Source organism: Priapulus caudatus, unplaced genomic scaffold (assembly GCF_000485595.1).
Source record: "Priapulus caudatus unplaced genomic scaffold, Priapulus_caudatus-5.0.1 Scaffold75, whole genome shotgun sequence".
NCBI classification, from domain to species: Eukaryota; Metazoa; Priapulida; class Priapulimorpha; order Priapulimorphida; family Priapulidae; genus Priapulus; species Priapulus caudatus.
In genome coordinates this window covers 686,186-698,611 of record NW_014577136.1, presented here as the reverse complement: position 1 = coordinate 698,611, position 12,426 = coordinate 686,186, and the positions used below count along the sequence as shown (strand labels likewise).

The following is a 12,426-nucleotide window of genomic DNA, read 5'->3' as shown; positions in this document are numbered from 1 at the left end:
CACTCATACATGCACACACGCACCCATGTACGTGCACGACGTATCAGCACACTGACGCATCTCGTGCGAACAAGAGGCGATGCAGCGCCACACCACTGCACACCACGCATGCCATTCATCAAGACACCTCACGCATGACCACGTCACGCAACAGCACACAGGCACGCTACGCACACAACGCACTCAGCCATCCACAGGCGTACCCACCTGCCTGCGCAGGGCGGGGTGCACGGATTGTGAGGGGCTGATGCCAGTCACACACGCACGAGGCCGCACGCACGCACGCAACAGCATGCAACGCACGCACACACACTCAGCCATCCATGCGCGTACCACCCTGCCTGCGGCATAAGGCGGTGGGCCAGGGTCTGTGAAGGGCACTGATCCCAGTCACGCACGGCACACATACGGCACAGCACGCAGCATCGCCACCAGGATGAGCGCGACACAACGCGCGAGAAGTAGGCGGCTGATGCGAGCTACGGGAGAGCGTAGTCGCAGCGAATGCACCGACGCACCACGCACCACGCACGCAGCACGCACTGCACGCAGCACGCACAACATACGCACGCAACCGCACGCAAGCGCACACACACACACAAGGCCATCCACGAGCGTACCCACCCTGCTGCGCAGCGGGTGCAGATCGTGAGGGCACTGATCCCAGTCGGGAGCGACCTTTGACGACAGTGAGAGATGAAGGTGAGAGCTCATCGGTCGTAAGACCGTGTATCTCCGGGTAGAATCGCGGCGTGAACAAGCGCGTGTGGTCGCGCGTGATGCTCATACAGTAGACGAGCCAAATGTGCACTGTGCACGCTGGAGGACTTCGTCTGCTGCGAGGCAGCGGCCATCCAGGCGAGGTCCCACAGACACATTCTCAACTGTGCGGGGAGGAGGCTGAGAGAGAGAAGAGAACGGTGAGAGAGAGAGCGCGGCAAATAGAAGTGTGAGAGAGAGAGAGAGAAGAGAGAGAGAGAGAGAAAGAGAGAGAGAGAGAGAAGCGGTGAGAAGTGAGAGCGCGGGCAAGAAGAAGTGAGAGAGCAGAAGAGAGAGAGAGAGAGATGTAGTCGTTGTCGATCACAGCGAATAAGCGTAGGAGCGAGCGATGATAAGATATTCGACAGATAATCAAAGATAATCGATAGCCTTAATATTTACATTTATCAGTCAAAAAACTTGTGTAATATCATTCATATATATATAATATATATCGTCCATTTCAATGGAAATGGATAGGTGATGCATTGTAACACATGTGCTTTTGACTCTATAAATAACTGCCAGTCAGGAGAATAGCGAAATGCTAAGTGTCTTTACAAACCAAGTGGATATATTCTATACAGGTGGCCCGCTAATCACCCGTATGACTGTCCTTTAGTCTTTAGTTTTATCATATCATTAATCATGTATGCCCACTCGTACGTCTTAAATATTAACTGAAGACAATGGCCTGTAATTTGTATGCTGCTGTCATGCCAATAGAGTGCCTACATATGTGAGGCAGGGTAATTCTCTGCTACCAGCATAGCGACTACATCTCACACACTCTTCATGATTAACGCTCTGAAAACTTTCCTGCAATTGAACATCATTTCCTGGCATCAAACCATCGTGAAACTCCTGTCCGCCAAACTCCGACATATTGGCGAAAACTGGCCCGACACGTCTCACACTGTACGGCTTCCTGCTACAGCGACACTACGCCGGCGCTAGTTTCTTGTTCAGCTGTTGCTGGAACTTTCTAGGCTTCTTTACCCGACATCCAAGTGAGGCTAATGAGAAGGTGCTGGTCATGGAGTCGAGGAACGCTGAGCGAGGCAAGTGACGCGAGCGGTGTGTCCCCGAACATATCGCCCTCTGGGTGCGCTGCAACGAAAATATGGCAGCGGCAGGCTCAGTTCACACGAAACAGCACGACACTTGTTGAGAAGCGGCGTAAAAAATTCCTTCGTTACATTCGATCGATCAGCATACGGTGTTTTACATTCCGCAAATCAAAAACAATCGCAATTCCGCTTAAACGACGTAACAAATTGTACAGAGGCATCAGACAAAAGGGAACTAGTGCGGCAAAACGTGGCACTCGCCGCGCAGGACTCGCATTGTCCTTGAGAATGTCCCAGATGCCATATCTGACTGTCGTTGCTCCTTGACGATCGGTCAGCGCGTCCTGCAGGAGCGGTCAATGAGCAGAGCGAGGTTATGCAATGCGTGGGAGCCTTACGACCCCACAGCACCAGCGCACGACCAGGCTGCTAGACATTTTACTGCAAATTATGCAAACAGCAGAGTTAGTTTAGGACCCGTGGAAGAAAGCCCATGGTGGTGCATCGGGGCTTACTGTAGATGTAACTGTAAAAGTCATAATGAGAATGTTGTAATGATTACGAAGGAAATTTAATGGTCATTGTATATTGGTAAATCAATAATATATAGCGGTATTATTCTATATTATCAGGGTTCAAAGTTAAAGGGCAAGGCAGCGCGGCAAGTTTTGCTGTCTACGAGCCAGGGTTAGTTCGCTGCCTACAAGGGTGCAAGTTCGCTGCCTACAAGGGTAGTTTGGTGGCCTAACAAGGGTTAGTTCATATGCCTACCAAGGGTTAGTTTCGGTGCCTAACAAGGGTCAGTTTTGCTGGCCTACACAGGGTTAGTTTGCGCTGCTACAGGGTAGTTCCAACACTATCTGTGGTGGGTTCGGAACTCTCGTGGGAAAAAAAATTTTGCGTACCGGCCTGAATATAGACAAACCCAAGTCGATAACACGGTGACCTAAGTGAATAAATACACACGTTAATTCCCGTGAGTTTAACACGACATTAGGCATACGCGCACTAAAAATGAAACAAACTACAAACAGTCTTAATCTATTCTTAATAAAGATTTAATAATAATATTAATAATAATAATAATAATAATAATAATAATAATAATAATAATAATAATAATAATAATAGTCATCCCTCTCTACGCATTGATCGCGACAGGCTACGGTTACCTCGCCCGCAAGATGGCGTCAGTAGCAAACCCTGTGGTGGAGATCACCGTGTGCGGTGGAACGTGCACGATCACCACCACCACGTCGCTACGCTCGTCCGTCGTCAGCTTTCGCCTTAATGAGGAGTTCGACGAAGAAACGACCGACGGACGAAAATGCAAGGCAAGGGAATTTAGGACAATTCCCATACGGCCTGTTGATCAATTAATTGGAAATCGGAAGAACGCGGGTTCTCCTGATCAATCCGTTTGATTAAAAGCCTAATTGGGAATTAAATAAACGAGACAGGTATCACTCTGCATGGATGCAATATGTATGTAATTCGAGGTTCGATTCCCATCAATACAAGGACTAATGAGGCATGAGGCAGTGAACATGAATCTCTAAGCGATTCTTATAATTAAGATCGCGTGAAAATGTTACCAGAGCTCTACACAGAACTGTTAAAGTGAACTTCGATAATAACAAAAATATCACAATCGTAAATTCTATCATGCTCTCTATTCGTAATTTTATTTATCTCTTTCCGTCTTCGATGCAGTCCCTTGGACTTGGATCTTTGAGGTTATGTGCGTAATCATAACCTCTTTGCAGACTATAGTTACGCAAGATGGCCCCCGGCTGGTGCAGCGTCAGTGTTGCCTTGACGACAGCAGCAAGGATTCGGTCGCTATACGGGAGATAACGGACACCGGTGATACTATGATCTTGGTACGGCAGTAGCGAATCCATACTTGTTTATGTCGCGATTATTTACGTTCGTAGTATTAATGTCAAATCTGAGCTAGGCAGCTCATTTTTGTAAGAGGATAGTGAGGGTGAGGCTGGGAGAGTACGCACGCACGCACGCACGCACGCACACACACTCAGCCATCCACGCGTACCCACCCTGCCTGCGCAGCGGGTGCAGGATCGTGAGGGCACTGATCCAGTCGGGAGCGACCTTTGACGACAGTGAGAAGATGAGGGTGAGGCTCATCGGGTCGTAGACGTGTATCTCCGGGTAGAATCCGTGCGTGAACAAGCGCGTGTCGCGCGTGATGCTCATCAGGTAGACGAGCATGTGCACGTGCACGCTGGACGACTTCGTCTGCTCGAGGCAGCGGCCGTCAGCGAGGTCCCACAGACACATCTCACTGTGCGGGGAGGAGAGAGAGAGAAAGAACGGCGAAGTGAGAGCGCGGCAGAAGAAGTGAGAGAGAGAGAGAGAGAGATGTAGTCATTGTCGTCACGCGAATAAGCGTCGGAGCGAGCGAGATGGAAGAATTCGACAGATAATCAAGATAATCGATGCCTAATATTTACATTTACAGTCAAAAAACTTGTGTACATACATTCATATATATATATATCGGTCATTCAATGGAAATGGATAGGCGACCATTCTACATGTGGTTTCACTCCTATAACTGCCAGTCAGGGGGAATAGCGAAATGCTGAGTGTCTTTTACAAACAAGTGGATATATTCTATACAGGTGGCCGCTAATACCCGTGTGACCGTCTTTTACATTATGCATTAATCATGTATGCCCACGTACTCTTAAATCGTAACTGAAGACAATGGCCTGTAATTTGTATGCTGCAGTCAATGCCATAGGTGCCTACATATGTGAGGCAGGGTAATATCTCTGCTCCAGCATACGACTACATCTCACACACTCTTCATGATTACGCTCTGAAACTTTCCTGCATTGAACATCTTTCCTGCATCAAACATCGTGAACTCTGTCCCCAAACTCGACATATTGCGAAAATGCCCGACCACCTTCACTGTACGCTCCTGCTACACGACACACGTCGCGCGTATTTCTTGTTCAGCTGTTGCTGGACTTCCTAGCTATTAGTCTTACCCGACATCGGTGGAGCTAATGAGAAGGTGCTGGTCTGGAGCGAGGAACGCCTGAGCGAGGCAAGTGACCGAGCCGGTGTGTCCGAACAGTATCGCCCTCGGAGTGAGCTGCAACCAAAATAGTGAGCCGCAGGCTCAGTTCACGAACAGCACGACACTTGTGAGGAACGCGCGTAATAAATCTCCTTTGTTACATTCGACGATCACATACGAGTGTTTACATTCCGCAAAATCAAAAACAATCCAATTCCGCTTACGACGTAACAAATTTACAGAGGCATCAGACAAAAGGGGAACTAGTCGGCAAAAACGTGGCATCGCGCGCGTACTCGCATGTCCTTGGAAATGTCCCAGATGCATATCTGACTGTCGTTGCTTCCCGTGACGATCACGTCCTGCGCAGCGGTCATGAGAAGCGAGGTTATGCAATGCGTGGGAGCCTTACGACCCCACAGCACCAGCGGCACGACCAGGCTGCTAGACATTTTACCTGCAAATTATACCAACAGCGAGTTAGTTCAGGACCCGTGGAAGAAAGCCCATGGTGGTGCATCGGGGCTACTGGTAGATGTAACTGGTAAAGTCTAATGAGAATAGTTGTAATGATTACGAGGAAACTTTAATGCATTGTATTATTGGTAAATCAAAATTATTATAGCGGTATTATTGCTATATTATCAGGGTTCAAAGTTAAGGGCAGCAGGCGGCAGTTTTGCTGTCTACGAGCCGGGTTAGTTCGCTGCCTACAAGGGTCAGTTCGCTGCCTACAAGGGTCAGTTTGGTGCCTACAAGGGTTAGTTCATTGCCTACAAGGGTTAGTTCGGTGCCTACAAGGGTCAGTTTGCTGCCTACAAGGGTTAGTTCGCTGCCTACAGGGGTTAGTTCGTTAGGGTTAGGGTTAGGGATAGGGTTAGGGATAGGGATAGGGTTAGGGATAGGGTTAGGGTTAGGGTTAGGGAGTAGGCGTAGGCGACTCCCTAGACTCGTTACTCGTTAGTGGAGTAGGCGAGGTACGGTCCGGCATATTAGATAGTACCAGTGTACGTTCCGGTATAGCGGACCGTACCCAAGGTACGTTCCGGCAGTACCCTGGGGGACATAGAGTGATAGACCCTCTCAGCTTCAGTAACTTATCTGTAGGGCCTAGTGCAAGCCTACAGTCCCCGTTATCACTGCCACGGGCCTGTAGCAATTGACGAGGCCTATAGTACTAACTAACAGCAACCCTGTCATTACGGCTTGAGGACCTTGGCTTGGGAAATGCAAACTATGTACTGTAATCTGTATTGTACTTGTACTGTAGTGTAGACTAGTTAGCTCCATTTAATTAGTAATTTACCGACTTGCTGGCTCGGTTTATGACGCTAGAACAACAATAAAACGCGTTCCGCAAAGAAAACAGTCTATGGGGCGGTTCTGATCATATTACCGATATGTCTGTTGCAATTTCAACGAAGTAGGTCAACTTATTAGAGACCTATTGGATACACAACAAACGTGATATGAAATTCACCAAAAAAACCTGCCATCTTTCGGCGAACTTACGTACGTCACCAGAGTGTGTCGGTCGGATGAAACGTCATCGAGGTCAACCAATCGTTAGCTCTACTGGTTGTTCGCGGGAAATTGATTCGACAGCCCCGATGACGTAACGGATGACGTTTTCCGTCCAGATACGCGTCTTTTTCGCGTTCAACTCCCGCGGGCAAATCGGTAGATTCACATGACTCAGCGTTTACTTCTAGTTCTAACTTCGACACCATCGCCTTGCTATCAGAGCTACATTGACATGCAGGTACGTGTTCTGTCTTCTTTATGTTTCAATATGGAGAGGTACGCTACTACGCTATATATATACGCGAGGAAATCGTCAAACACGTTTTAGTTCCATATACGTTCTCAGCCATGTAAACATTACTACTGCGTTTCCGCGTGCAGTTATGTGATCAGCATCTCTCTCTCTCTCTCTCTCTCTCTCTTTCTTTCTCTCGCTCAGAAAATATTAGAATTTTCTAGCATGGTACTCTTGATATACATATATATACCCTCGATTACTGCATGCTGTACCACACACACCGTTTCCAATGCCCTACTATAAAATGACGCGTGATTTGATTAATTGCCCACTGCGTCGGCCCTCGGCCACGACACAGCGCGCATCGCAACATAAAAAATTCAACGCGGACAACGGGGCCCCAGGATCCCCTAACCAGGGAATAGCAAGCATGCACATATAGTGGTAGCTCTAGTACTAAAGCCCGCTTACATTAACTGCCGCTGCCAGCGGCAGTTAATGTAAGCGGGTTCTAGTACTAGAGCTAATATATTAGCTGCTGCTGTGCGCGTGCATGCAGGCTTGCTTGCATGCGGGGAGGGAGGGAGATCTTGCACGATGGACGTCGATATGGTGATCAATGATGGATACACCGATGCCGCCGCTACTGCTGCCACTGCTGCCGTAGAGCCGACTTTCTACTTCCAATGAATCCGTACGTGCGTGTATACATGCATACCAGCGGATGGTTCGATAATGACCTTGCGGCTTCGATCAGCGCGTCTATTATGATTATTTCAGCAGATGCGCAGGTTTGCTGCTGCTGCTCCGTGTATAGTAGTAGTACGGCTGAGAGGGTCTATGTCCCCCGGTGTACTGCCGGAACGTACCCTAGCTGGTACTATATAATATGCCGGACCATACTTCGCCTACTCCATTAACGAGTCTAGGGAGTCGCCTACGTCTACTCCCTAACCCTAACCCTAACCCTAATCCTAACCATATCAAATAGTTACCAGGGTACGTTCCGGCAGTACCCTGGGAGACATGGACCCTATGAGCAGTAGTGCGTATAGTTAGCGCCGACGACAGAGCGGAGGGCGCGTCTGTGTGACCTGTATGTACGGAGGGATACGGCCCAGTGCGCGGAAGATTGTTATTATTATACACTCGCCGTGTATATGCAAGCGAAATAGTGAGAGATAGAGTGAGTGAGTGGGTGAGCGAGAGGGAAAGAGAGAAAGGGAGAGAGAGAGAGAGAGGAAGAGAAAGAGCGAGAGAGAGAGAGAGAGAGAGAGAGAGAGAGAGAGAGAGAGAGAGAGAGAGAGAGAGAGAGAGAGGCGAAAGGGGTTTGTGAGAAGGGAGAAGGGAAAGTGGGAAAGAGGAGGGAACTGTGGAGAAGGAGAGGGGAGAAGCTGTGGAGAAGTGAGAAGGGAAAGAAAGGAGAAGCTTGGTGGAGAAGGAAGGAGGTGGTGGAGAAGGTGGTGGTGAAGGTTGGTGAGAAGGGAGAAGGTGTGTGCCTAGGCACGAAGGGAGGTCCCTGCCCTGCGACTGCGCTTCTGCCTGGCACACCACGCTTTATCCCTTCTCCAGCCACTTCACGCACCACCTCCTCTTTCTCCAGCTCTGCCTTCTCACCAGCTTCTCCCCTCCGCCCTTCTCCACCACGCTCTCCCTTCTCCCCACTCCTCGCGAGCTCTCTCCTCCACAGCCTTCTGCCCCTCCTTCTCCCACCGCGATTACATGCTGATTGGTTATAAGCACAAACCACGTGACAAATATGTCAAATTATGCTCCTCGTTATCCGGGGCACAATTTTTTTGCCGCAGAGAGTTCCGGACCGCACAGCCAATCAGCGCAGCTTCCAATTCTACACTCGACCTTCCATCGACAGCAACAAATGATAAAATTTATACACCCACTAGTAGCTAACCCGTAACCCTAACCCGCTAACAAACTAACTATAATCCAACCAGGTTCGTCTTAATAGACAATATATTACTAAACACTATCTGTGGTGGTCCGGAATCCTCCGTGGAAAAAAGATTTCGGCGTACCGGCCTGAAATATAGACATAACCAAGTCCGATAACAGGGGCCTAAGTGAATGAAAGTACAGGCACGTTTAATTCCCGTGAGTTTAACCAAAGACATTAGGCATACGCGCACTAGAAAATGAAACTAAACTAAACAAACATCTTAAAATCTATTCTTAATAAAGATTTAATAATAATATTAATAATAAATAATAATATAATAATAATAATAATATATAAGTAAATAATAATAATAATAGATCAATCCGGCTCTGCTACGCATTGAATCGCGACAGGCTACCGTGTTACCTCGCCCGCAAGTATGGCGTCAGTAAGCAAACTCTGGCCTGTGGTGGAGATCACCGTGTGCCTGGAACGTGCACGATCCCCACCACACGTCGCTACCGCCGTCGTCGTGCAAGCTTTCGCCTAATGAGGAGTTTCGACGAAGAAACGACGCGACGACGAAAATGCAAGGCAAGGGAATTTAGGACAATTCCCATTACGGCCTGTTGATCAATTAATTGAAATCGGAAGAACGCGGTTGCTCCCTGATCAATGCCTTTGATTATAAAAAGGCCTATTGGATTTATAATTAACGAGACAGGTTATCTACTCTGCATGGATGCAATATGTTGTAATTCGAGTTCGATTCCCCCATCAATATCAAGGACTTAATGAGGCATGAGGCAGTGACACAAATCTCTAAGGCGATCTTATTATTAAGATTCGCGTGAAAATGTTACCAGAGCTCTACAGCAGAACTGTTAAAGTGACACTTCGATAATAACAAAATACGACAATCGTAAATTTCTATGCAATGCTCTCTATTCGTAATTTATTTTATCTCTTTCCGTCTCGATGCAGTCGCTTGGACTTGGATCTTTGAGGTTATGTGCGTATCATAACCTCTTGTGCAGACTTATAGTTGACGTCAAGAATGCGCCCCGGCTGGTGCAGTCGTCAGTGTTGCCTTGACGGACAGCAGCTAAGGATTTCGGTCCGCTAATAGCGGGAGATAACGGACACGTGGTATACTATGATCCTTGGTTACGGCAAGTAGCGAATCGCATACTTGTTTTAATGCGGCGTATTATTAAACGTTGTACGTATTAAATGTCCAAATCTGAGCTAGGCAGCTCATTTTTGTAAGAGGATAGTGAGGGTGAGGCTGGGAGAGCGAGAGAAAGAAAGAGAAATAGAGAGCGAAAAGGATGGAGAACGAGAGAGAGCAAGGAAAGAGAAAGAGAAAGAGAAGGATAGCGAGAGAGAGAGAGAGAAAGAAAGAAAGAGAGAGAGAGAGAGAGAGACAGAGAGAGAAAGTGGGCGAGAATCAAGTAAAATAGTGAGCGCGAGTGAAACTCAGAGCGAAAGAAAGAGGCAGCTTATCTACCTCGAGCGTGTGCGTGCGTGCGTGCGCACGTACATATGCGTGCGTGCGTGTGCACGTACATGTGCGTGCGTGCGTGTGCACGTACACGTGAGTGCGTGCGTGCGTGTGTACGTACACGTGCGTGCCTGCGTGCGTGCGTACGTACACGTGCGTGCATGCGTGCGTGTGCGTGTATTCGCCCGTGCTTACTTTCAGCCTACCGTTATCCTCTCTAGGAACTCCAAGCCCGAGGAACTGTATGCCGACGCGTAATTCCACGAAAATCTCACCCGCCGACGGCGCGGCGACTGACACACGGTGACGGCGACGGCAGCGGAGAAAACAATACAGCAATAAAGCGCAAACCAGCTTGCACAACAACGGCGGCGATCACGTGTTCATCGCGTGTGGATCACGTGGTGGCGTCACGCGCTCATGTCGGCCATCTTTATGGCTTTATTCTAAGCGCAGGAAAGAAGTTGAGACAAGTTGGGTTGAAAGATCTGCTAATAGGCCGCGTCAGACGGACGTTTTTGGCCCGAGCCCCCCCCACTGAAAATTTTAGGCCCGTGCCAGATTTGGCTCGAGCCGAGCGTTCACAGACGGACGCTTTTTTGGCCCGAGCCTAATTAGGCTCCCCGTGCCAGATTTGGTCCATGCGAAAACGTGACCAGGCCGAGCCAAATGTTTAGCTACGACAGCTTCGGCGAGGGGTAAGAGCGGTTAGAAATACGTTGAGCGGTAGATGCCGCGAGTGGTCGAACGTGTACTTCGACAAAATAAAGTCCAAAACAGTATAAAAATTCGAAAAATTTGATCAGGATGCACGTTTCAAGATTGAAACGTAACGTACGTAACGTAAATAATCGAAGCGTAAGTAAACACTCTACAATCGTAAACTACGCCCATCTGCGCGATCACTATGCCAAAGTATCTGAGATATTTGTGCTAATAAAATTTATTTGAATTTGAATTTGGAATTTGACAGACAGTATTCACTTGCGGTACGTTGGTGAAACGCGCCGAACTCAACCCGGCCGCCGAGCCAAATATGCCCGAGCGACAAATCTAGCCCGTTTGGCTCGAGCCAAACGCATAACGGCGTGTGAAACAGCTAACTTATGTGTAGGTTGGGTGCGCCCCTTCTCATGATCACCGAGTAGATTATGTGTGCAATTAACTTATTATCAACTCGCGCAAGTGTGGTCGAATTATTCACATTTACTTTTATAATGGCAATTTTCATTATCATCATATGTATGGAAGAATTACGATATAATGGAATCGTGGCAATTGATATAGCCGCCATCGCGAGTATGAATACACTTCTTAATTTCAATTTATTATGAAAATATTTAAATATATATATGTAGTATATTAACAGCAAACATTTTTTATGTTAATTATGTTTATTAATCAAATTCTTTCATGACGCAAATATATATATATTATCATGATATTCTATGGAAGGAATACGTATATAGGATTGTGGCAATTGACATGCCCATATCGTTCACTGTTCAAGACAGTGCGACAGCATGAGGCACGTAGGTAAATACATTCAATAAAATACGAAAAATATTAAATATATCATGTATACATTAAACACCCAAAACATATTATTAACTTTTATATTATTATTACGATACAGAAATGGCGGTAATGCACGCAGACGCGACTCAACGCACGCACGACGACGCGCTGCGTGTGCTGTTTCTAGGTGGTACATCCGCTAGTACATGCATTGTGTTTGCGTACCGCCGTCTGCGTTATACGTTATAACGCATCGTCAGACACTCTGCACTAGCCTATTCTACCGACGTTAGACTACTTACACGAGCCCCTGGGAAGGCTGCATAGCGTCAGTGAGCGACGGACGGCGGGCACGAGGGAGCGGACACGGTCGTCACTGGCGCCGCCGCGGGGACGGCGGGGATACCCTGAGCACGACCTACGTGCGTGCATGCTAGGCTAGGCAGCCACAAAACTGTCTAGCACAGTGTGCCAACAACAGGCGGAGTCAAATCGTAGGTGATCGCTCCGAGCCCTGGCGTAATATTGGCTTCCAGCTCTGTTTACGCCCGGAAAAAAAAAAAACGGCAGGACACGCAAAAGTGGAACAGACCGACGTGTCCCTTGCTTGGCTCGCACTGAATGCTGCATAGGGATCGCGGTATTCCTACGCCATTTCTGTGCGCGTAGGTGACGCAAGCGGTGATAACCTACAATAGGTGACAGAAAACCTTGGGGGCCAGGCAGTATTTTGGCAGAAAATGTAGGGAGCACTAAGAGAGAGAGGCGAAGAGGCGAGAGAAGAGAGAAAAGCGGAGAGAGGGAAGAGAGAGCAGAGGAGAGAGAGAGAGAAGAGAGCGCAGAGAAGAGAGAAGAAGAGAG

The 12,426-nt window shown here is 48.0% G+C and overlaps 2 protein-coding genes across 2 annotated transcripts in view; one reads left to right on the top strand and one right to left on the bottom strand.

Moving 5' to 3' along the window:
- The window catches only part of LOC106821479, a 13,452-nt gene extending 2,348 nt beyond the window's left edge, over positions 1-11,104 (top strand). Inside the window, exons 2-5 of the mRNA XM_014826304.1 lie at positions 2,991-3,163; positions 3,596-3,712; positions 10,269-10,574; positions 11,021-11,104. Coding sequence (XP_014681790.1) covers positions 2,991-3,163; positions 3,596-3,712; positions 10,269-10,574; positions 11,021-11,104 — 680 coding nt within the window. The remainder of the gene's footprint in view (positions 1-2,990; positions 3,164-3,595; positions 3,713-10,268; positions 10,575-11,020) is intronic.
- A 660-nt stretch (positions 11,105-11,764) lies between these two features.
- The window catches only part of LOC106821478 (tectonin beta-propeller repeat-containing protein-like), a 20,694-nt gene continuing 20,032 nt past the window's right edge, over positions 11,765-12,426 (bottom strand). Inside the window, exons 13-14 of the mRNA XM_014826303.1 lie at positions 12,158-12,251; positions 11,765-11,796 (exon numbers count right to left, since the gene is read on the bottom strand). Coding sequence (XP_014681789.1) covers positions 11,765-11,796; positions 12,158-12,251 — 126 coding nt within the window. The remainder of the gene's footprint in view (positions 11,797-12,157; positions 12,252-12,426) is intronic.